At 40.9% G+C, this 26,868-nt stretch overlaps 1 protein-coding gene across 1 annotated transcript in view; it reads right to left on the reverse strand.

Annotated features, from left to right (window-relative positions):
- Positions 1 to 13,017: 13,017 nt before the first annotated feature.
- The window catches only part of LOC128060919 (tripartite motif-containing protein 34-like), a 38,244-nt gene continuing 24,393 nt past the window's right edge, over positions 13,018 to 26,868 (reverse strand). The window contains 9 exon segments of the mRNA XM_052653278.1: positions 13,018 to 13,156; positions 13,158 to 13,587; positions 13,856 to 13,882; positions 14,170 to 14,270; positions 15,738 to 15,760; positions 16,857 to 17,087; positions 17,959 to 18,054; positions 18,659 to 19,113; positions 24,055 to 24,070. Coding sequence (XP_052509238.1) covers positions 13,018 to 13,156; positions 13,158 to 13,587; positions 13,856 to 13,882; positions 14,170 to 14,270; positions 15,738 to 15,760; positions 16,857 to 17,087; positions 17,959 to 18,054; positions 18,659 to 19,113; positions 24,055 to 24,070 — 1,518 coding nt within the window.

A 26,868-nucleotide genomic window follows, 5' to 3' on the forward strand; every position in this document is an offset into this window, starting at 1 on the left:
AAGCTAGGCTTCAGCAGTACATCATCCGAGAACTTCCAGATGTACTTCCAGATGTACAAGTTTAGAAAAGGCAGAGGAACCAAAGATCAAATTGCCAATATTTATTGGATCATAGAAAAAGCAAGAGAATTCCAGAAAAATATCTACTACTGCTTCACTGACTACACTAAAGCCATTGACTGTGTGGATCACAACAAGCTGTGGAAAATTCTTAAAGTGACGGGAATACCAGACCACCTTACCTGCCTCCTAAGAAACCTGTTGTGGGTCAAGCAGCAACAGTTAGAACCTTACATGGAAAAATGGACTGATTCAAAATTGGGAAAGGAGTATGTCAAGGCTGTATATTGTGACTCTGCTTATTTAACTTACATGCAGAGTAAATCATGTGAAATGCCAAGCTGGATGAATCACAAACTGAAATCAAGATTTCTAGGAGAGATAGTAATAATCTCAGATATGCAGATGATACCACTCTAATGGAAGAAAATGAAGAGGAACTAAAGAGCCTTTTGCTGAGAATTAAAAAGGAGAGTGGAAGAAGTGGCTTAAAATTCAGCATTGAATAAACTAAGATCATGGCATCTTGTCCAATCACTTCATGGCAAATAGATAGGGGAAAAATGGAAACAGTGACAGATTTCATTTTATTGGGCTCCAAAATCACTGCAGATGGTAACTGCAGCCACAAAATTAAAAGACGCTTGCTCCTTGGAAGATGAACTATGATGAACCTAGACAGTGTATTAAAAAGCAGATACATCACTTTGCTGAGAAAGTTCTGCTGACAAAAGTATAGTCAAAGCTATGGTTTTACCAGTAGTCATGTATGGATGTGAGAGATGGATCATAAAGAAGGCTGAGCACTGAAGAACTTATGCTTTTGAACTGTGGGGCTGGAGAAGACTCTTGAGAGTCTCTTGGACTGCGAGTCCCTTGGACCTTCCTTGGACAGCAAAGAAATCAAACCAGTCAATACTAAAGGAAATCAACCCTGAATATTCACTGGAAGGGCTGATGATGAAGCTGAAGCTGAAGCTCTAATACTTTGGCCACCTGATATGCAGAGCCAACTCACTGGAAAAGACCCGGATGCTGGGAAAGATTGAAGACAAAAGGAGAAGAGGGCAGCAGAGGATGAGATGACTAGATAGCATCACTGACTCAATGGACATGAATTTGAACAAACTCTGGAAGTTAGTAAAGAACTGATGAGCTTGGAGTGCTGCAGTCCATTAGGTCACGAAGAGTCAGACACAACTCAGTGACTAAACAACAACAACAAAGGTAGAGATACAAAAAACAGCCTAGAAGTCATGTACAGCTTACCTCTGGCTGAAAATTCTATGGCCCAGATGGGGCTCTGAAGAATGACAAATTCAGAGGTAATCATTATATCACTTTATTACTGAAGCTGTGATCCAAACATGGTTGTGGGACCTCCAAATATTTCTCATCCCATTCAAGATCCAACCAATTTTGATATGAATGTACCAAGAACTGATAGAGAAGGTGGATCAGAGCATGCATTCTTCCACATAGTGACAGCATTTATTTTACCTGCAGCACTCTAAGGCCCTAATGTCAAAATGTCAAATGTGTGACAGAATGTGGTCCACTGGAGAAGGGAATGGCAAACCACTTCAGTATTCTTGCCTTGAGAACCCCATAAACAGTATGAAAAGGCAAAATAATAGGATACTGAACAAGGAACTCCCCAGGTCAATAGGTGCTGGAGATCAGTGGAGAAATAACTCCAGAAAGAATGAAGGGATGGAGCCAAAGCAAAAACAATACCCAGCTGTGGATGTGACTGGTGATAGAAAAAAGGTCTGATGCTGTAAAGAGCAATATTGCATAGGAACCTGGAATGTTAGGTCCATGAATCAAGGCAAATTGGAAGTGGTCAAACAAGAGATGGCAAGAGTGAACGTTGACATTCTAGGAATCAGTGAACTAAAATGGACTGGAATGGGTGAATTTAACTCAGATGACCATTATATCTACTACTGTGGGCAGGAATCCCTCAGAAGAAATGGAGTAGCCATCATGGTCAACAAAAGAGTCCAAAATGCAGTACTTGGATGAAATCTCCAAACGAAAGAATGATCTCTGTTCGCTTCCAAGGCAAACCATTCAATATCACAGTAATCCAAGTCTATGCCCCAACCAGTAATGCTGAAGAAGCTGAAGTTGAACGGTTCTATGTAGACCTACAAGACCTTTTAGAACTAACACCCAAATAAGATGTCCTTTTCATTACAGGGGACTGGAATGCAAAAGTAGGAAGTCAAGAAACACCTGGAGTATCAGGCAAATTTGGCCTTGGAATGTGGAATGAAGCAGGGCAAAGACTAATAGAATTTTGCCAAGAAAACGCACTGCTGATAGCAAACACCCTCTTCCAACAACACAAAAGAAGACTCTACACATGGACATCACCAGATGGTCAACACTGAAATCAGATTGATTATATTCTTTGCAGCCAAAAATGGAGAAGCTCTATACAGTCCACAAAAAACAAGACCAGGAGCTGACTGTGGCTCAGATCATGAACTCCTTATTACCAAATTCAGAGCCAAATTGAAGAAAGTAGGGAAAACCGCAAGACCATTCAGGTATGATCTAAATCAAATCCCTTATGATTATACAGTGGAAGTGAGAAATAGATTTAAGAGCCTAGATCTGATAGATAGAGTGTCTGATGAACTATGGAATGAGGTTCATGACATTGTACAGGAGACAGGGATCAAGACCATCCCCATGGAAAAGAAATGCAAAAAAAGAAAAAAAAAGAAAAGAAAAGATGGCTGTCTGGGGAGGCCTTACAAATAGCTGTGAAAAGAAGAGAAGCGAAAAGCAAAGGACAAAAGGAAAGATATAAGCATCTGAATGCAGAGTTCCAAAGAATAGCAAGAAGAGATAAGAAAGTCTTCTTCAGTGATCAAAGCAAAGAAATAGAGGAAAAGAACAGATTGGGAAAGACTAGAGACCTCTGCAACAAAATTAGAGATACCAAGGGAACATTTCATGCAAAGATGGGCTCGATAAAGGACAGAAATGGTCTGGACCTAACAGAAGCAGAAGATATTAAGAACAGGTTGAAAGAATACACAGAAGAACTGTACAAAAAGAGTCTTCATGACCTGGATAATCACAATGGTGTGATCACTCATCTAGAGCCAGACATCCTGGAATGTGAAGTCAAGTGGGCCTTAGAAAGCATCACTATGAACAAAGCTACTGGAGGTGATAGAATTCCAGTGGAGCTATTTCAAATCCTGAAAGATGATGCTGTGAAAGTGCTGCACTCAATATGCCAGCAAATTTGGAAAACTCAGCAGTGGCCAGAGGACTTGAGAAGTCAGTTTTCATTCCAATCCCAAAGAAAGGCAATACCAAAGAATGCTCAAACTACTACACAATTGCACTCATCTCACATGCTACTAAAGTAATGCTCAAAATTCTCCAAGCCAGGCTTCAGCAGTACGTGAACCGTCAACTTCCTGATGTTCAAGCTGGTTTTAGAAAAGGCAGAGGAACCAGAGATCAAATTGCCAACATCTGCTGGATCATGGAAAAAGCAAGAGAGTTCCAGAAAAACATCTATTTCTGCTTTATTGAGTATGCCAAAGCCTTTGACTGTGTGGATCACAATAAACTGTGGAAAATTCTGAGAGAGATGGGAATACCAGACCACCTGATCTGCCTCTTGAGAAATCTGTATGCAGGTCAGGAAGCAATAGTTAGAACTGGACATGGAACAACAGACTGGTTCCAAATAAGAAAGGGAGTAGGTCAAGGCTGTATATTGTCACCCTGCTTATTTAACTTCTATGTAGAGTACATCATGAGAAACGCTGGACTGGAAGAAACACAAGCTGGAATCAAGATTGCCAGGAGAAATATCAAGGACCTCAGATATGCAGATGACACCACCCTTATGGCAGAAAGTGAAGAGGAGCTAGAAAGCCTCTTGATGAAAGTGAAAGAGGAGAGTGAAAAAGTTGGCCTAAAGCTCAACATTCAGAAAATGAAGATCATGGCATCTGGTCCCATCATTCATGGGAAATAAATGGAGAAACAGTGGAAACAGTGTCAGACTTTATTTTTCTAGGCTCCAAAATCACTGCAGATGGTGACTGCAGCCATGAAATTAAGAGACACTTACTCCTTGGAAGAAAAGTTATGACCAACCTAGAGAGCATATTCAAAAACAGAGACATTGCTTTGCCAACAAAGGTCCATCTAGTCAAAGCTTTGGTTTTTCCAGCGATCACGTATGGATGTGAGAGTTGGACTGTGAAGAAGGCTGAGCGCCAAAGAATTGATGCTTTTGAGCTGCGGTGTTGGAGAAGACTCTTGAGAGTCCCTGGGACTGCAAGGAGATCCAACCAGTCCATTCTGAAGGAGATCAACCCTGGGATTTCTTTGGAAGGAAAGATGCTAAAGCTGAAACTCCAGTACTTTGGCCACCTCATGTGAAGAGTTGACTCATTGGAAAAGACTGATGCTGGGAGGGATTGGGGGCAGGAGGAGAAGGGGATGACAGAGGATGAGATGGCTGGATGGCATCACTGACTCGATGGACGCGAGTCTGAGTGAACTCCGGGAGATGGTGATGGATAGGGAGGCCTGGCATGCTGCAATTCATGGGGTCACAAAGAGTCAGACACGACTGAGTGACTGAACTGAACTGAACTGAATGTCAAAGCTGCTGAAGCATGACAGACATGGAAGGAACTAGTCTTTACATGTGAAGAATGACCCCACCACTCACTAAGCAGTGACCCAAGGACACACCAACAATCAGAGAGACAGATGTGGGAACATGAGTGGTATCTGCATATTTCAGATAATATTTCAGATGTTTGCACCTTACAAGTTGGTCATTTGACATCTGAGCTCATGAGAATACAAAATCACAATATCTTAGGGGTTACAATCTATATTCGTTAACTCGAACAATAATTATGTAAAAGTTCAAACAGGAAATTTATGGACAGAAATTTCTTGTTTTGTGATTGCAGTGAAACTGTTTCTCTCAAGTATAATAAAACGACAAATTATGGATATTGTATGAAAAGAGTCACTTTTTCCTAAATAGAATTGGAAAGTGAAATTGTACTTTGTTTTATTTCCCAGGCATTCATCTGCTATTATTTAATATAAACTCATTGCAATACTAGTAAAATAAAACCTGAAGCAGTAAATTAACAAATCAGTTCTGACACCTTGTAGTAACTGGTCTGACAGTGGTGAGATGTATGAGCTCAGAAAACAAGGGTCTAACACTGACTAAGGCTGAGAGGGAATAAGAAATATGTAGCAGAGATGATAATCTCTAAAGTCAACCTTGATGAAGTAAGATTTGGTCAGAAAAGGGAAAAGTCCTGGTGAGGAAAGAGATTTGACTTGTGTCTCTATCCCTGAGTACAGTGGGTATAGCTGGACTTTCTATAAGGAAGAAGGGGAATAAACACAGAGGCTCCTCTAATTCACTTCCATTTGGGGTCTCATGATGTGGTTATAATTATGCTTCTCAAACCACCACAATATTGTAAAGTAATTAGCCTCCAATTAAAATTTAAAAAAATCATGCTTCTCTGACATCTTTTAATATCATGAATAACAATCAAGTAAGAAAATTTTAAAAGTTAAATTTAGATGTTACTGTTGTTAATGTTAGATGCTTCCACATGTCACTTCTAGAAATTCTTCCCAGGTGTTCCTCTTGCCCCGATCTCTCAGCTGAGCTGGTTCTGGGTGGCAGAGCTGGCTCAAAGAGAAGCATGAGCAGGTTAGGAAAGTAAGTGCAGCAGTTCCCTGTGTCTGGACCGTTGAATACCACAGAGGAGAGTCTGCCAGCTGTCACATCATCAGGCCTCTGAGCACAGACAGGCAGAGGCTGTGAGAATTTGTTGATACAGTCATGCAGAAATACTACTAAGTGATACACTGATACAAATTAAGATAGCAGGACTCAAAGACCCCTTGGCCTTTGTTCCTACTGGTGTTAGAAGGGATTTTCTACCTCTTGAAAAATCAGGGATCCTGACTGTCTCAGCAAGGCGCAATTGAAACTTACAGAATGGGAAGGCGTTGTGGGTAGATTCAGCCTTGAGAAATAAACAGTCCCTCCAAGGAACAAACCAAGCCTTTCTCTTCTTCCAACCCCCCTTCTCCTAAGACTTCCCCTCCCCAAGACTGATCTTCAGTCAGCACTCTCAGCAGGAAGCCTGCAGGCTGACCCATTTCTGCCTTTAGAACAGCTTCTAGACATCTAATTAAACTCACCCAAGCAGATTCCATTATTCTTTTTGTCTGTCTCAAACTCTGCCCTCCACAAACCACTGAGCTATCCTCAGATAAGAATGGAGAAGTTGTGATTCCCTGGAGAAGGGTGAAGACAGGCCCTGGGCAGATGTGTTCACGATTCACTCACCATACCAGGGGCCTGACCTCCACTATGATGATCCGAAGTAGAAGATGAGGGGAAATGAAAGTTAAATTCTAGGGGGTGGAGTTTGGACAGGAAAGGAGGAGAGAAACTATAGACCACATAGGGCCCCTCGGAAAAGACAAGGCTTTTATGCCTTAGCCACCTTGGGTCAGTGAGTGTATTTAATTCCTCTCAGCTCTTCTCTTAGAAGCTGTTCTCAAATAGCTTCAGATGAAGCTGCTTCAAAATGAAGCAAGAAAATTAGTTGATGGTGAATTTTGTGTGTCATATTGACTGGTCGCTGGTTGCCTAGATTAGACATTCTTTCTGGGTATGTCTGTGTGGGTGCTGTTTCTAGATAAGATTAGAATTTGATGTATGGACTCAGAAGTTAACTTTCCCTAAATTGAGTAGGCATCAAAAAATTTGTTGAGGGCCTATAAAGAAGAAAAATATGGAAGAAGGAAGAATTCACTGTTTTTGCATCTTCCTGTCTACTTTGAACTAGGAGATAGATAGATTTTCTTCTCTCTCTGGAAGAGGACTTACACCAGTGGCTACCCTGGTCTCAAGCCCTTTAGACTTAAAACCAAATTGCACCAGCCACCAACTTTCCTGTGTCTCCAGTTTGCCTTTGGCAGATAACGGAACATCTAAGGCTCCTTGATTAAGTGAGTTAATTCATCTTGATAAATATTATACATACACATATATATATGCATATATATATATATATATGTATACATAATTATGAAGAATCCCATGGACAGAGGAGACTGGTGACAGTCCACAGGGTTGCAAAATCAGACACAACTGAAGCAACATAGCATGCATGTATGCACATTAACTAATATACATATCATATTAATTCTTCTACTCTGTTCTTTGGAGAACACTAATACAGTACTGAAAAGTGAAAGTCACTCAGTCATATCTGATTCTTTACGACCCCATGGACTTAGTCCATGGAATTCTCCAGGCCAGAATAGTGAAGTGGGTAGCCTTTCCCTTCTCCAGGGGATCTTCCCAACCTAGGGATTGAACCCAGGTCTCCCACATTGCAGGCAGATTCTTTACCAGCTGAGTCACAAGGGAAGCCCATGAAACAATTCTCCAATTCTGCATTAGGTGGCACAGGAACTCTGTTAAGGATAATGACATGACTGAATTGTTAAAAAATGTGTGCCAAACAGTCAATTGGTACAGTTAAAGGTACAAGGAAGATGTTGCAGGGATAATAATGTTCAATGTATCAATCTTAATCTAGTAAGATCTGTTCAGATATGAGGAAGTCAGAGTAAACTAAGAAAATGAAATGAAGAAAAAGAGCTTTGATTGGATTTACCATTGAGTGAGTCAGTCTGGGTTGCATCAAAGCCTCCCAAGAAGAGAGGTGATAAGATAGTCACTTCTGTTTTAACCTCGTTTTCTCATAGGTCTCAGGATCTTGTTATCATGCTACTTCTGATATTTTTTCACATGATTAAAACCAATCAAGCATCTCTTTGTTTTATTAAAAGTGTAAAGATGTCCCTGATGGAAATTCTTCCTACATGTTCTTCTTGCTTCTGATCTCTCAGCTGAGCTCTGTATCTGGGTTGCAGATGGGGCTCAAGAAGGATGAGCAGGGCTAATGATTTGGGGGCAACTGTAGTAGATCCCTGATTTTAAACTTGGATATCTTGCAGGACTTGTGAACACAGAAGAAAATGCAGAGCAGGGCACCTGTCACACCTTCAGGGCTTCCAAACCAAGAAGCGACTGGGCACCATAAATTTATGTGGAGAGCCATGCAGAAATATCAAGCTGGCCAAAAAGTTCATTGGGGTGTTTCCATAAGATAGTACAGACAATCCAAATGAACTTTTTGGCCAACTTAATATTACATTATTACACTAACAGGTGTTAAATTATTAAGCTCTGACTTTCCCCTATTTTCCCATCAAAGCACTTCTTTTATCCCTGAAAATAAGGCTCAGAACAGATACTGTTTGGACAAGTAGTCCTTTTTTTTTTTTTTTCTCTCAGCTCTCAAGTAGGTTGGGAAAGAACTGGAAATGAAAAAGCCAAAAGACGCATGGCTGCCACCATGTGCTGTGCGTGTGCTCACTGTAGCAACATGTGTCCTTCGTTCTCACTGGAGGATGAGACCAGGCTTGACTTCATTCTGAGGATGACTGCAGCTTTCCACCTCACTAGAAAGAGTGAGGCTGGCCAAGAGCAGGAAACACTGACCTATACCTTGGCTGAGGGAGCCCAGAACAGAACTCTTGACCCTTCTTCTTTCATGGTAGATCATAGTGTGAACCAGGACCCTGAAAAATGGAGATGTATCTGGGCAAACAGAAAAACAGTTTTCCAATGAAAGAGAACTACTGAAAAAATAGAAAAAAAATGTTAAATCAACTTTTAGCTAGTATATTCTTACATTAAAGAAGCAGTTCCCATAATTAATATAAAAGCTTGGTAGTTATGAAGAGATAAAACTTCCTTTTACAATGAAGATATTTTTATTACATGCACAATATAGTATTGTTACCTACAGGCAGAATGCTGTACTGTAGATCCTAGAACTTATCCATCTTGTGTAACTGACACTTTACATTAATTGATCAGCAACTCCTTAACAATTTTCTAAGAGGTTAGATCTCATGTTAAATATTCTTACCACCATAAAAGAGCCCATGTGATTGATAGCAGAGGATTAAATAGTAGAATCAAATAGAATGTTTAGAGAAAATAAATTCAGAAAACTATCTGTAAAGTAAAAGTATTTAAAGATTTAAGAAAAAAATTATACAAAATGATTTGTAATTCCTTAATCGGGTTATTCTTTTTAATATGAATTTATTTATCTGACTGCATAAGATCTCAGCTGTGGCATGTGGGATCTTCCCCAAGGCATGGGGGCTCTTCTGTTGTGGCACATGGCTTCTCTCTAGTGTGGTGCATGGGCTCCAGAGCACACAGGCTCAGTAGTTGTTGTGCTGGGCTTAGTTGCCTCATGACACGTGGGAACTTCGTTCCCTGACCAGGCATTGAACCTTTGTACCCTGCACTGGAAGGTGGATTCTTAACCACTGACTACCAGGAAAGTCCCTAATCAAGTTTTTCCTTATCAAAGCAAAGCAAAGTTACTAATGTTTAAAGTAGATTACCCTTTCTTCTTCCACTTTTGGTGCTGCTTGTGTGCTCATTGGGTCCTCTTTTGTGAAGCAGAAGCTGAGGAGACTCCAGTTCTCAACATGGTAGACAAAAAGCCCAAGGAAGATGTCAAGACTGAGAACAGCAATCAAATTAATTTGAAGGTGGTGGAGCAGGATGGTTCTGTAGTGTAGTTTAAGATTAAGAGGCATACACCATGTAGGAAGTTAATAAATGCCTATTGTGAATGAAAAGATTTATTAATAGGGCAGATCAGATTCCAATTTGATGGGCAGCCAATCAATGAAACAGACACACCTCCTGCACAGTCAAAGATGGAAGATAAAGATACAATGACATATTCCAGCAGCAGGAAGTTGGAGAAGGAAATGGCAACCCACTCCAGTGTTCTTGCCCAGAGAATCCCAGGGACAGAGGAGCCTGGTGGGCTGCTGTCTATTGAGTCGCACAGAGTCAGACACTACTGAAGCGACTTAGCATGCATGCATGCATTGGAGAAGGAAATGGCGACCCACTCCAGTATTCTTGCCCAGAGAATCCCAGGGACAGAGGAGCCTGGTGGGCTGCCGTCTATGGGGTCACACAGAGTCGACACGACTGAAGTGACATAGTAGAAGCGGCAGCAGGAAGGAAGTGTCTACTAAAAGCAGAACCTGCTACTTTACACCAGAATTCTATTCCTCCAGACCAAGAAGACATTCTGTTAGAAAACCACAATTTTGTTCCACCACATCCTGACTACTACAGTATAGATTCTCTATTCTTTCATTTCCCCTGTACCCATTCCTTTATTGTACTTGAAGTAACTGATGTATGTGCACAAGCATGTTTCATTTTTTTTAAACTAAATGGCCAGTGGTATGTTTTGCTCAACATCAAACGGAGATGGCTTGGGGAAAAATACTGATTCTGTGAAAATACCCACTTTTCTCCATTAGTGGCCTGCTCATCTGCTCTTATTTTTATACTCCAGTAAGTTATTTTGCTCTCACTGTTTAACAAACAAACAAAAAGAACAACATAAAAATTCTTGCATACCTTGTTTGATTGGAGAATTTTAATGTTGTTCATTTATCACTGTACAACCAAGGACAATTTTATAATTTTTTGTACATAGGTGTTACATGTAGAGCAATCTGTCATTAAGTAGGGATAAATTACTCTAAAAGAAATGAATCCTAGACAGTTTTCCCTTCAAGTCAAGCATCTTGTTGTTTAAATAAACTTGTTTAAAATGAAAAAAAAAAAGTAGATTCCTATTTATTCTTAACATGCATTTCTAGTCAAAAAGAAAATTAACTGATAACAATCTGGATCAGTGCTTACTTGCTAGGAGATAAAGTTATTACAAATATTCTATTATTTAATTCCCACAACAGGCCTATAAGGTAAGTCTTAGTACTTTTATTTCTTATGAAAAACTGAATCAAGTTAATTTTAATAAGGACTACTAATAAGTATGATAACAAAATTCTATGTTATTTCAAAGCCCAAGCTCTTAACTGTCCACAATTTTCCCCCACTATAACATGTGACCTGTAGAAGCACCCTGCTATGAAATAGCTCAACTTAATTTTAGCCATTACTGTGACCTGCTCTTGGTTCATTAATGGCTCTCCCTTCTACGCCACATCCTAGGGAATCTGGCTCCTACCTTTTCTTGGGGAGTATTCTATTGATAGAGCACTTGTGCTGGAGAAACACAGTCCTAGGCCTAGTCATCCTATCTTCTGCACTGTCAGCCATGAAATGTTGGGTGTATCTTATAAGGTTATGTATTCCTTTAATGACCTGATAGGAATTGGTTCTTTATGTGGTATTTTTGAAGATTTACTGGTATAAAGATGCTCTATGTATATATGTATATTTATACACGTAATTATATGTATGTGGACATGTGTGCATGTGTGTATGAGTGTGTATATATAGACCATTTCCAGATTACATGCTGTATCACTCCACTGGGACAAGTTACTACTCTTGTATAACTTGGGGTAGACTCTGTGTAGTCGTCTACTCTAACTTCTAACGTATAAGAAAAGCTTGCTTCTTTGCTATCCTAGGTCGATTTCTCATCATAAATTTGAAACTAGTTACAAAGGAAAAGAACAGAACAGAAAAGTGCATGGTATGGCATATACTGGAGAATGTGTGTGTGTGTGTGTTCAGTCTTGTCAAACTCTTTTTGACCCCATGGACTGTAGCCCACCAGGCTCCTCTGTTCATGTAAATTTTCAAGCAAGAATACTGGATTGAATTGCCATTTCCTCCTCCAGGGAATCTTCCCCACCCAGGAACTGAACCGGCCTTCTATTTTAGGTGGATCAAAAAGGTGGATTCTTTATCACTGTGCCCATTAAGAAGCCCTATTCTGTGATATACTCAAATGTTTTACCATAAGCGAAAGGCCTGAAAACCAAAAGGCTATCCTTAATAAGAACAGCTGTCCCTAGACATGGCTTCCTCTGCTAGACAGATTTCAGAAACTCATACTTTTATACCTTTTCTGACCCATTTCCAGTAAAGCACCTTAAAAATGGTCCCAAATAGAACAGCCTCAGTATAAAAAAGGTCTGTAAACCAAGATAGGAACTGGAGTGGTCTTGCCAGCCAAGTCTGGCAACTTGAAAAATGAGCCTGGATAGGTCCATTATTGTTCATCTGAAGGGCACAAATATGTACACAGGACATTGACACAGCTTATATTTTTCAGTAATCATAGAGCAAATCTTTATTAAATTGTGCAGGACACTTAAATAGTTGTTTTACACTGACATTTAGTTTTACACAATGATCTTAAGAGTTAGGCACAGCTTTAAACCCTAGTTTGTATTTAAGAAAAAAGAAGGTCAGAATTTTTTCATCATTACACACTTTGTAAAAATCAAGACAGGATTAGAACTCCAACACTCTGAACATAAAATTGTTATTCTGTGTACAGATATTGCTTGTGTTTTCCTTTCCATGACCCTTTGATAAACTGAGTGTGTCCTGGGCAACAGACATTTGCTCAAATACTTAGTTGATGGTACTAGGTGGGTAGTGATTGTAGATTGTCCTGGATATCATAGATGGTGGCAGACAGGTTTTGCCATATTTCTTTAGGTTGGTGATCAAAAAAGAAATATATGGAGGATTATGAGGGCAAAGACGTTATACCATTACTGTGTTGTCTTCAGAAGGGATTAGAGGTCTCTCTTTGAGGATACAAAAGAGAGTCAACAGGTGAACTAGCATGTCTGCTAACTCAAAGCAGATGCACTCTGCATCCCAAAGATGAGCACGAGTTCTAAAGTAGAGATGGGAGACCGGAAGGAAGAGATGGTGTGAATGCCACAAATGGGCTCAGGTATAGAAGGTGAAATCCATGGCAAGGGTCACTATAAGAAGTGGGAGAGGGAACGGAAGTTTCAGGAATTTGGAGGGCACAGTGTCATGGGAGCTGGACAGTTCCAAGGATTGAAATATGGATAGGCATTCCGAGAAAAGTTGCACTTAGAGAACCTATAGATGAGTGACCCATGGTTTGTAACATTGAAAAATGAGAGTGCCTGCCTCATAGTCTAGAAAAACACCAACATGACGGGGAGGAACAGTCATAGAAAGAGTCAAGACTCTTGAGTCAGGATGAGTGGTGGAAGAGTCCTCAAAGGCTTCATACCTAAATTTATCCTTTAACCCTATAACCCAGTAGCCAAATTGAGGTCTGTATATGGAGTAAGCATTTTCATAACTCGTGCTTCGTTGAACAGCAAACTTTATATTACAGGAACGTATTCTACAGTATATCCCTAGGATCCAGGCAGTCTTCTTGGATACGTCTATTTCCCAGTAGTGTTTCCCTGAGGAGAAATATTGGGAGCCCAAGATACCATAATTATAATACTTAACAGGCCATATTGGCACAGATAGCACTTGTCTCTGATCTTCTGAAAGGACAAGATTCAAACTTAGGTTGAATGGATTCAATGTGATGTCCACTGCAGAGGAAAAAAAAAATAAAAATAAAAACATATAACAAATACAGGGTAAGCTTATCCAGTGACATTGTGAAGAGGGAACTTGGGAATTGACTGTGAAGAACTTGTGCTGATGGACTGGGGAAAAGGATTCAAACATTAGAGTGACATATTATATGTATGTATCAGGAGGTGAACACGTGGCGCTATGATCAAATCTAATTGAAACTGCAGACTTCTGAAATGGGGTCAGAACACAGTAATTTGAAGACCCAATAAATCTTCTTACCCCAGTGGCACTGGACGCGTGTTAGCTCTGAAATGATAAAAGATTCAGTGATGTTGATTGATGCAAGTGACTAAGCACTGATACCTACTTCTTTTCTAGGGTGAGGGTAGGGGGTAGGACCACTGTGAAGCTATGAAGTGGTGAATGAAAGGATGAACCAGAAACCTAGCCATTCTCCATTTTATATAACCACATCCTCTTCAGCTATACCCCTTCTCTGAATACCCTCCTTCTTTCTACTCCAACTTGTGCCCAAATTTAGTCCCTGGCACCACAAGAATCCCATATCCACACTCCTGCCCTGGCTTCCATACCTTTAAACATATGCAGCATTCCACGCAGATCTGGAACACGGAATACATTCTTCAGTTTCTTGGAAATCGTTTTTGGCTTCTTCAGTGTCCAGATCTCACTCCTAGAGATGATAAAAATGTTGACCCTACATCTCGTACACACCATCCTTTTAATACCACTGCCTTCCTCTCCTTCCATGCACTGATGCACTTAAACCTTCTTCCCTGAGAAACCCGAGGAGGGGAGAAGCGATGGCTCTGACACCGCAGACAAAAGAAATGTGCTCGTGTCTACCTGCCCACTTAGGAAGAAGACCTTCACTTTAAAAAATTAAACAAAAAGCTGTCTCCTTCTAGAAATGGAATATATTAACCCTTCTTTCGATACTTCGTGGAATGAATACGAAACTAGGTGAAATACTGTATAGGAAAGGCTTTTGCTACCTCTGTGTTCTGCTGTGCTGTGCTGTGCTTAGCTGCTCAGTCATGTCCGAATCTTTGTGACCCCATGGACTGTAGCCCATCAGGCTCTTCTGTCCATGGGGATTCTCTAAGCAAGAATACTGGAGTGAATATGCCTCCATGCTTTCCTCCAGAGTCTTCCCAACCCAGGTCTCCTGCATTGCAGATGGATTCTTTTACTGTCTGAATCACCAGGGAAACCCTTTGCTACCTCTAAAATGGTACTAATATGGAAAAGTCATCACACACAATGGGTCTCCCAGATGGACGTTCCCAGGCAGATCAATAGGGAGGCTACAGATTCTGACTGTGGTATGGGTCTATTTTTGGAGAGCCAATAAGCCTGTGCCCTGGTTCAAAGCTTTACTTCCAGGGGTGTGGCCCACAAACAATATTGGAGATATTTAGGAGTTCTGGGAAAAAGTTAAAAACTTCTGGCAAAGGAGAAGTTATGACTACTGAACTGAAAATGGTTAGAACTTCATGTGTTTGTAAAGAATTTGGTGCTGCTAGATGGATCAGCACACTTTAGACACAAAGACTACACTTTCCCATATAAGTTTCTAAAATGTGTAACTTGGAAAAGATTAATTATTGCCACCAGAGTCAAAACCAATAACCTCAAAGCTTAGGTCTGCTTTTAGAAATCTTAAAGAGAACCTTGTGGAATGACGTAGTCCCACTCTACTTCTAGGTAGGCAAAATTTAAAACAAAATAAAACTTTTTTTTTTTCTTCCTCTTTAAAGCTGACCTGCATAACTATTTTAGGGCTTGACAAGACCCATGTGCTAACATAAGCACCAGTGAAATAAAGAAACCAAAGAAGGACGGAGAATGAATTAAATGAGTGAAGTCACAAGAGTCTAACAGTAAACTCCTTTATCCTCTTTACCCTTATAAACCCTAACTGTGAATTCCAACTACTGAATTCATTAACATAGAATCCGGCTCATTCTCAAAAGATATAGAACACTAAAATCCTCATCTGTGACCACAATTTAAAATAATACTGCATCAAAACTTCATTGTTTGGGGAGATTTTTCATTCTGATTGACCAGATAACTCTCATGGCTACAAACCTTTCTTCATACCACATGACCATGACTCCTGATCACCCATACGCACCATTTCATGATTCCACTCATGTCCTAGGAGGAAGAGAGAAAACACAAGTCAAGGAAAATAAATAAAATAGCAGGGTTAAGGAAACAAAGAATAGGAAAACTATAGAGAAAAACAGAGCAGTCAAAGTTATTTGAAATTATTTGAAAAAAATCAATAAAATAGATAACACTTTAGCTAAATATCTCAAGAAAAAAATACATAGGAGGCAAATTACTAAAATAAGAATTAAAGAAGAGACGGTACTATTGAATTAACAGAAATTAAAAGAATATAAAGGCTATGAAAAATTGTATACCAACAAACTAGATAATGTAAATTAAATGGACAAATTCCTTCAAACACAGAAACTATCCACACTGATTCACAGAGAAATAGAAAAACTGAATAGACCTAAACATGTAGAGATTGGACTGAAAAGCAAAAACCTCCTCCAAAGGAAAGTCCAGTTCTAGATGGCTTCACTGGTGAATTCTGATAGTTTTAAAGGCAAAATAATACAAATATTTCACAAATTCTTCCAAAAAACAGAAGAGGAGGAAACACTTCCCAACTCATTCCATGAGGCCAATACTATTCTGATACTAAAATGAGACAAAGACATTACAAAAAAAGTAAACTACAGGCTAATATCCCTTATGAATATAGACATGAAACTTTTTCAATGAAACACTAGAAAATTTAATCCAGCAAAATATAAAAGATTATACATCATGCGTCCATGCATGCTGAGTCGATTCAGTCGTGTCTGACTCTTTTCGACTCTATGGACTGTAGCCTCCCAGGCTCCTCTGTCCATGGGATTCTCCAGGCAAGAATATTGGAGTAGGTTGCCATTCCCGAGATCAAACCCAGACCTATTATGTCTCCTGCATTGCCAGGCAGGTTCTTTACCACTAGCGCCACCTGGGAAGCCCCATTGTACATCACAGTCAACTTGAATTTATCCCAGAAATGCCAGGTTGCTTCAACATTAGAAAAGCCATCAGTATGAGTGAAAATAAGCTTGATATATATTTCAAAGGAGCCTCTTAGTGACAACAACAGGATTAGAACCCAAGGACACAGATGAGAAGGTAACTGACATGGGTTCAGAACCGCAGGTGGGATGGCCCTCCTCACCTGCAGCAGCTCCACAGTTGGCCATTCACTGCGGCGCTCCAGGTCTGAGATGAGCTCCTTCAGCAGCTCGCCCTGCTGCACCAGCTCAGCCTCCGCCACAGCCAAGCTATCCAGGGTCTTCTTCTCCTCTTCCTCCAATCTCTGCAGTTCTCTTCGCTCCTCACTGTCTAGGATGCTTCTAAGCTGATTAAACTCTGTTTGTATCCTTTGCCTCTCAGTCTGAATCTGATACTGTAAGGTTAGACAAGGGGGAGAGGGAATGAATCTGTCAGCTGGGGAGCCCACTTGTGTAAGGGATTAAGAGCCAGGAAAATATTTTTCAGGGGCTTCTTACCAGGAAGGGAGTTAAAGTAGGCAAGCAATTTTGGGGAAAGCTCAGATTTTTTTTTTTCTGTTATTTTCCCTCAGTACAAATCAAAAAGATTTCAGACAATCTTATCTGCCAACCCTGGGCCAAAATGTAAAATCTGAGTGAGGTCTGAGTTCTGGATAGCTGTCCTAGACACTCATGCCTCCCTGCATTACTGCAGTCCCTAAGTTTGAACCTTGAGAAAAAGCTCAGTCTTTTGCCATTGTCTTCCACTGAAGGTGTCAGAGACTTGCAGGAGGAGTGGAAGACAGAATTCTCCAGCCTTCTTCACCATAGAAGGCTTCCCTGGTGGCTCAAGAACATGTGTGCAATGCAGGAGACTCAGGAGACTTGGGTTCAGTCCCTGAGATAAGAAAATCCCCTGTGAAGAATATGGCAACCCATTCCAGTATTCTTGCCTGGAGAATCTTATGGACTGAGGAGCCTGGCAGGCCATAGTCCATAGAGTCACAAAGAGTCAGACACGACTGAGGCAACTGAGCACAACACAGACTCACCATAAAGTCAGTCTTCATGCTGAATTCCGAAACTCTGTGTATGTTTGAAACATATCCACTCTCAAGCCCCTACTTCTCACAGGGAAAGGACCAAGGAGAGAACAAATAAAATGGCACCTGGACTCATTTAATGCCAGGCAACAAGAGGAAGGGACTTCCTCATAATTAGGACAGAAGGACACACGGTTGTGCCGACTTCTAACTCAGAAATCCATTAGGAAGAGTCTCCTCCCACCTTCCAGGAAGTTCTCTCTTCCCTGATGTCAGCTTCCAACTTCTCAGCCTTCTGCTGCTCCTTCCTCAGCCTCGTCAGAGCTGCCTGAAGCATCTCCTATAAGGGAGGAACCACACCAGCATCAAACTTTTCAGCACCTGGACCGAGAATAAACAGGGAAGAAATCATGCTGATCTCAGAAAAGACCAGTTTATGGAAATCAGTTTGAATCTGATCATTAAAATCGATGACACGGGATAGAAGAACATCTGAGAAGGTAAATGCATTGTTTATTCCTAAGCAGTGAAAGTCACTATCCTTGCCAATTCTTTTTTTTTAGAGTAATTATCGATTCCGCTTTGGCAAGGAATGTCCTTTTTTCGTATTGACATTTTTTCTATGTCCAATCCACAGTCTTCAACAGCACCCATTCTGCTGAGAGCTAATCTCAGCAACTAGAGCTAATCTGGTAAAGGAATTGCCAATCAACACAACAAAAGAGACAAAAGAAGAAAACCTCTCACTTTCAGCCAAGAGTCTATACTTTTGGCTCCTCCTTTATGTAACTAAAGAAAAACACAGAAATGTCCTTCAGACATTGGAAGTTGAGCACACTGTAGACATACATCGGAGATTACAGAGCTCACTACTGTGGTGCCAAACAGAGCAAATGAGAAGGTGAGAGTTTCCACCAAGTACTAATTTCCGTCCTGGGCCCTACCTGACTTTCCTGGACGGCCTCTTCCATGAGGAGTGTGTGGTGACCATGGTGCTCCTGAGATCGTTCACAAAGACGACAAATGACTTTTCTGTCTTCCTTACAGAAGAGCAGGAGTTTCTCTTCATGGTGCACACAGAGACCTGTCTTCTGCCCCTCCTCTGGGCTCAGCTTGACCATTCTGAGTCTCTCCACTATGTTGGCCAGATGCAGATTAGGCCACAGGTTTCCAAGTGAGTACCGCGCACCACACACAGGACAGCTGCTGTCTCCTCCTAGGCTGATGTCTGTCTCCTTGCTGTCAGTGATGCAAGTCTGGCAGAAGCTGTGACCACAGCCTAGACTTAGGGGTTCTGTTAAAAGCTCCCGGCAGACGGGACAGGACACCTCTTTCTGTAGGTTCACCACAGTATTTAAAGCCATAGCAGCTGCTCCCTGGCTTCCTCCTGTCTGGAGCTCTTCTTGCTTAAGGATTCTGGGATGGATGGGCAGATTGAAAAGAGATATGTAAGACTGGCATAGATAAAAAAGATTTCAATCATGCAGACATTAAAGACTGATTAAGACTGAAATACTGAAGAATAAGAAAGAACAAATGGAATTTAATGGCCTGGGAAAGCCACTAATGCCTCAGGGCTTTTGCAGTTTGCTTTTCTTTCACCCTACAATGATCTTTCCCTTGATATTTGCATGACTTCCTGTTATGCTTCATATGAATCCCTCCTTATATGGTCTCTCCTTTGAAGGGCCTTATGTGATTAACTCATCTACAGCACAAGCATCAATATATCACTTTGCGTGCACTTACCATCTTTCCTTATTATCACTGTATAATATATTGATACCTTTCTTGAAGCATCCTACTCCGAAAATGCAATCTGTGTAGATTGCTGCTAAGTCGCTTCAGTCATGTCCGACTCTGTGTGACCTCATAGACGGCAGCCCACCAGGCTCCCCCGTCCCTGGGATTCTCCAGACAAGAATACTGGAGTGAGTTGCCATTGCCTTCTCCAATGCATGAAAGTGAAAACTGAAAGTGAAGTCGCTCAGTTGCATCTCACTCTTTATGAGCCCATGGATTGCAGCCCACCAGGCTCCTGTGTAAATTAGGCACTTGTTTTTATTCACTGCTGTATCCCTAATGCCTAGCACAGGGAGCATAATGTTTGATGAATACATAAAAGATCTTCTCACTTCCCCAGAGGAAATTAGACCTTTAAAAAAAAAAAAAAATCAGCATTTCCTCTTTTCTTTCCGTTAATTAGCTGTTCTCCTATAGGTGAGCTTTAGGAGCACAGATAGGTTTCCAGTGAATATTTATCTATGGGTCAATCAATCAATTTTTCCACCTGTCTCTCCCAATATACCTTTCCATAAGGAGTTCTTCTACGTACTTATACTCACTTCCCAGAGACACCCACAGACAGAGTAAACATTATAAGAGGAAAGTAATTTTATGACTAACAATTATCTCAGTTCAGTTCAGTTGCTCAGTTGGATCTGACTGTTTGTGACTCCAGGGACTGCAGCAAACCAGGCCTCCGTGTCCATCACCAACTGCAGGAGTCTACTCAAACTCATGCCCATTGAGTCGGTGATGCGATCCAACCATCTCATCCCCTGTCGTCCCCTTCTCCTTCCACCTTCAATCTTTCCCAGCATCAGAGTCTTTTCCAAGGAGTGAGTTCTTTGCATCAGGTGGCCAAAGTATTGGAGTTTCAGCTTCAGCATCAGTCCTTCCAGTGAATTTTCAGGACAGATTTCCTTTAGGATGGACAAGTTAGATCTCTTTGCAGTCCAAAGGATTCTGAAGAATCTTCTCCAACATTACAGTTCAAAAGCATCAATTCTTCGGCACTCAGCTTTCTTTATAGTCCAACTCTCACATCCATACATGACTACTGGAAAAACCACAGCTTTGACTAGACGGATCTTTGTTGGCAAAGTAATGTCTCTGCTTTTTAATATGCTGTCTAGGTTGGTCATAACTTGTCTTCCGAGGAGTAAGCATCTTTTAATTTCATGGCTGCAGCCACCATCTGCAGTGATTTTGGAGCCCCCCAAAATAAAGTCTGACACTGTTTCCCCTGTTTCCCCATCTATTTGCCATGAGGTGATGGGACCAGATGCCATGATCTTAATTCAGTTTTTTGAATGTTGAGCTTTAAGCCAACTTTTTCACTCTCCTCTTTCACTTTCATCAAGAGGCTTTTTAGTTCTTCTTCACTTTCTGTCATAAGGGTGGTGTCATCTGCATATCTGAGGTTATTGATATTTCTCCCAGCAATCTTGATTCCAGCTTGTGCTTCATCCAGCCCAATGTTTCTCATGATGTACTCTGCATAGAAGTTAAATAAGCAGGGTGACAATATACAGCCTTGATGTACTCCTTTCCCTATTTGGAACCATTCTGTTGTTCCATGTCCAGTTCTAACTGTTGCTTCCTGACCTGCCTACAGATTTCTTAAGAGGCAGGTCAGGTGGTCTTGTATTCCCATATCTTTAAGAATTTTCCACAGTTTGTTGTGATCCACACAGTCAAAGGCTTTGGCATAGTCAATAAAGCAGAAGTTCTTCTGGAACTCTCTTGCTTTTTTGATGATCCAATGGATGTTGGCAATTTGATCTCTGGTTCCTCTGCTTTTTCTAAATCCAACTGGAACATCTGGAAGTTCACAGTTTACATACTGTTGAAGCCTAGCTTGGAGAATTTTGAGCATTATTTTGCTAGTATGTGAGATGAGTGCAGTTGTTTGAGCATTCTTGGGTGGCCCCACAGGGCATGCCTTAGTTTCACTGAGTTAGACAAGGCTGTGGTCCTAGAGTGATTAGATTGAGTAGTTTCCTGAGATTATGGTTTCAGTGTGTCTGCCCTCTGATGCCTTCTTGCAACACCTACCGTCTTACTTGGGTTTCTCTTACCTTGGCATCTGGTCTCATCACTTCATGGGAAATAGATGGGGAAACAGGGGAAACAGTGTCAGACTTTATTTTGGGGGGCTCCAAAATCACTGCAGATGGTGATTGCAGCCATGAAATTAAAAGACGCTTACTCCTTGGAAGAAAAGTTATGACCAAACTAGATAGCATATTGAAAAGCAGAGACGTTACTTTGCCAAAAAAGGTCCGTCTAATCAAGGCTATGGTTTTTCCAGTGGTCATGTATGGATGTGAGAGTTAGACTGTGAAGAAAGCTGAGCGCCGAAGAATTGATGCTTTTGAACTGTGGTGTTGGAGAAGACCCTTGAGAGTCCCTTGGACTGCAAGGAGATCCAACCAGTCCATTCTAAAGGAGATCAGTCCTGGGTGTTCTTTGGAAGGACTGATGCTAAAGCTGAAACTCCAGTACTTTGGCCACCTCATGTAAAGAGTTGACTCATTGGAAAAGACTCTGATGCTGGGAGGGATTGGGGGCAGGAGGAGAAGGGAATGACAGAGGATGAGATGGCTGCATGGCATCACTGACTCAATGAACGTGAATTTAAGTGAATCCCGGAAGATGGTGATGGACAGGGAGGCCTGGCGTGCTGCGATTCATGGGGTCACAAAGAGTCGGACACGACTGAGCAGCTGAACTGAACTGAACTTGAGCATTCTTTGGCATTGCCTTTCTTTGGGATTGGAATGAAAATTGACCTTTTCCAGTCCTGTGGCCACTGCTGAGTTTTCCAAAGTTGCTGGCATATTGAGTGCAGCATTTTCACAGCATCATCTTTTAGGACGTGAAATAGAGCAATTAGAATTCCATCACCTCCACTAGCTTTGTTAGTGGTGATGCTTCCTAGGCCCATTTGACTTCACATTCCAGGATGCTGGGCTCCAGGTGAGTGATCATACAATCGTGATTATCTGGGTCATGAAGCTCTTTTTTGTACAGTTCTGTGTATTCTTGCCACCTCTTCTTAATATCTTCTGCTTCTGTTGGGTCCATACCATTTCTTTCCTTTATTGAGCCCATCTTTGCATGAAATGTTCCCTTGGTATCTCTAATTTTCTTGAAGAGATCTCTAGTCTTTCCCATTCTATTGTTTTCCTCTATTTCTTTGCACTGATCTCTGAGGAAGGCTTTCTTATGTCTCCTTTCTATTCTTTGGAACTCTGCATTTAAATGGGTATATCTTTCCTTTTCTCCTTTGCCTTTTGCCTCTGTTCTTTTCACAGTTATTTGTAACAATTGTCTAGCCAGTTAGAATTTATAAGTCACTTCAATGTATTTATTCTGCATATAAAAATCTTTGTGAAATGAGTACTCCCTTTATTCAGACGCATAAATAGAATCAAGTGACTTACAAAGATCATTCAAATCAATAAGTTGAATTGGGGTGACTTCCTTGCTGGCTCAGATGGTAAAGCGTCTGCCTACAATACAGGAGACTCAGGTTCAATCCCTGGGTCAGAAAGATCTCCTGGAGAAGGAAATGGCAACCCACCCCAGTATTCTTGCCTGGAAAATTCCATGGGCAGAAGAGACTGGTGGGCTATATAGCCCATGGGGTGGCAAAGAGTCAAACACAACTGAGCGACTTCACTCACTTCACTCATGGTGTCTTCAGGGTCCTCTTTCAGAGGCCTGGTGGGTGTGATAAATACTATCACCTAGAGGTACATATTTTTGAGAAATCAAATAATTTTCCAAATAGGAGAATATCGAAGATATTGCTGCGGAATAAGTGAGATTTGAATGGAAAGCTGAATGATGAGCAGGGAACATGAAATGAGAGGAAAAAAATATTTTAGAGAGAAGGAGTCACATATGTGAATGTTCTGTTAGTGACAGGCACGGCATCTTCAACCTGCTTTAAAAGGTCAGCCTGACTGCTATGCAGAGAGCTGCTAGGCTTTCAGAATTGCAAGAACCCAGAAGGGACCAGAAATTTTACACTTCCTACATGATGTGAAGTGTCCTTCCAAAGAGCAGAGGTTCAATGATGGAAGTTTGTAGGACAAGTTGATGGAAACAATGGAGAGAAGCAGAAAAGAGTGAGAGATGAGACAAAATGACAGGCTTGAGAGTTAGAGATTGTGTATATGGGAATGAAGGATTATCATCAGGCTTAAGTTTTTTCTTCCTGTAAAAAGGAAGACATTGGTATGTCTCCTAGTTCTTTATTTTTGTTATTTTTGGTAAACAGAGACCTCAGCTTTCTCAAAGAAGTTGTGACTCTTATAGGGTCACCTATAGGGTCCTGGAAGCTATGCTTCTGGTTCTTACAAGGTAATGCTTCTGGTTCTTACAAGGAAATCAGTCTGTTGGCACAAAACTTACTTAAACTATGTTAGTTTCATACATATCCAACTGATCTTGTTCTCTTGCAAATGACCTGAAGAGAGAGATGACGTACCTACCACACCACAATATGGCCCCTCACCGAGAGCGCACCAGAGGCAGCCATACTGACTTTTCGGTCTCCTCTCCTCTATGCCCCTGCTAGGCTAAGTGAACCTGGTTGGTTTCTGCCCTGCCAAGATACATGAGTGGGAATGGCAAACCAAAGCTGAAACTAGTGCTAGTGGTCACTCAGAGGTCCTGTCGCAGAGTGGTAGCATGGTGATGCTGACTCTCAGAACCTGGACTCCTTAGTACAAGGAACTATGAAGCAAAAAAAAAATTACGAAAATAAAAATAAAGGACTATCTCGGTAGATATTAATATCTTGGAACTTGCTATGATGGATTTTTTTGTCTCCTATGCAGATGCATTCACTTGCTTGAATGTGAGCTTATTTGAAAACAAGGTCTTTGCAGATGTAATCAAGTTTAGATGAGATTATACTGATACAAAGTGGGCTATAAACACAATGACCAATATCCTTTAAGAAGATGAGAGTGCACACACACACTGGAAAGAAGGCCATGTGGCGATGATGGCAGAGATTGGAGTAGTGTAGCCACGAGGCAAGAAATGACTAAGATTGCTGAAAGCCTCCAGAAACTAGGAGATGAACATGGAATAGGTTCCTCCTTGGAGCCTACAGAAAAGAAACAACTCTACAACCACTTTGATGTTGGACTTCTAGCCTCCTGAACTGTGAGAAAATAAATTTCTGTTCCTTGAACAACCCAATTTGTGATACATTTTTCTTTGTGACAGTCCTAGGAAATGAATACAGTTGCAAAGGTTTGATATTGAAACAAAGATCTGAGGGATTCATAAACTATACACTTACCCTTGCTCTAAAGAGTTGGGGAGAGGGGCATGATGAAAGCTGCATGGAGATAAATTTAGGTCTAGAAATCTGTCCACTTCACCAATCATCCATGAAGTGAACCTGGTGAGAAGTAAAGCTGGTGGGTATAATCCAGCCAATGGTAGAGATACTGAAAATTGTCTAAAGGCCGTATGTTGTTAACCGCTGGCTACAGTGACTATGTGTCAGATCAGGCTCTGATAACTGGTAAGACCAGCGGTTTACATAATATGACATTGTCCACCCTAGCTTACAGCTGAAGGTATGAGCCAACATTGGCATGACATGTTTTCATTCTATTGAGAATCCACTCAATACTGAGAAACACTAAGAGTCTACAGAGGAGGGAAGAGTAGAGCATGCATTCTACTGTGGCGCTTGGACCTCCTGTTTAGAGTCTGGCTGCAAGGAACTGATGTCAAAGTGGATGCCACCATAAATGTCTGCAAAAGGAGAAAGGTGCAGAGGAACCAGAGCCCCCAGTCATGGGCAGTGACCCAACCAAGACCCAAGAATGACCCCAAGAGCCCAGCAGCCATCTTTCAGGGACATGGAGAAGGGAATACAAGGAGTATCTATCTGATAGAACTCCCAAGTCAGATAGTTGCCATGGTGTCAAATGAATGCATCCTACACTTGAGTTTTCTCCTAATATCTGGATTCACGATATTGTAAACTCTATGCTTCTCTGCAGATTAGACAGTAAAATGAAAGTTTCTCTAGAAAGTGGAGTGCAGGGAAGGATGGCCCTAGGAGCTTCTAAACAACATCCCAGACACTTCTCTGTGTTTCTTGAGTCAGGAACGGCCAATGAGAAAAGAAGGCCTTTAAGTCTCTCACATTCATAAGATGGTGCTCAATTTTCTTTTCACAATGAGGCCTTTGGGACTTTCCTATTGGTCCAGTGGTTGACTCCACCTTCCAATGCAAGAGATGCAAGTTCGATCCCTGATTGGGGAACCTAGGTCCTACATGCCACAGGGTGTGACCAAAATTTGTAAAAAATAAATCAATGGGGCTTCAAGAGCACTACTTAAAATTGCAAGACCTTTACTGGGTCTTTGCAGATCCCTCAGCCTGAGTCAACATTTAAAAAATGTTCCTCCATAATATTAATCATCTTCTTATATACTACCTTAGTTTTGTTTGTTTACAATCTCTTCCCAGCTATAATGTAAGCTACTATATGTATTTAACATTTATTGTATGTTGAATGGATATTCATTGTACTTTTAAAAGCCAGCAGCCTGCGTTAGTTCCTATGAACTACATCTTAAAAATAAGTGAATAAATCTATTTTCCTCCTATTTATTGCAGCTTGTTTTTGACCCTGAGAAGACACTTGTTATCTGGGGGAGAAGTGGATCCTATTCAAGAGTAAGGCATAGACTCACAGAAAGGCAGTAACAATGACTTCTGAAAAGTGGGCACACAGAACAGAGAGGCCATGTATCAGAATGTCAGTAAGATATCAATCTTTGTGTAATGTAGCACAGCTTCTTTATCCATTCTTCTATCAATGGACATTAGGTCCCATTCTATGGCACAGGGAACTATACTCAATATCCTATGATAAACCTAATGGAAAAGCATATAAAAAATAATATATATGTATAACTGGATCACATTTCTGCCTAGCAGAAATTAACACAACATTGTAAATCAACTACACTTCAATAAAATAAATTTTAAAATACAAAAAAATAAGATAGGATAATAACAATAAAAAAAGATATCAGTCACTGTGAAATGTGAGCTTAAGATGGGACATGCTTAGTGTCAATTGATAAGAGCAAACTTCTTTGTAAGACCACTGAGTCTTTGGGCTCCTTCTGAGCAATAATCAACTCCTTATTAATTAGTGGTCTACTGTAAATAATAAGTAATTGAGGGAGCAATCACTGCAAAAGTGTGCCTAAGTGGAAGAAGAAGGAGGAAGAGCTCCAAGGCAGGAGAGACTAATGAAGAGAGAGTAGCAGGTCTATCCAGGGAAGTGCAAGCAGATTCCTGAGACTGGATGTCAGC

Source organism: Budorcas taxicolor, chromosome 15, assembly GCF_023091745.1.
Source record: "Budorcas taxicolor isolate Tak-1 chromosome 15, Takin1.1, whole genome shotgun sequence".
Classification (NCBI taxonomy): Eukaryota; Metazoa; Chordata; class Mammalia; order Artiodactyla; family Bovidae; genus Budorcas; species Budorcas taxicolor.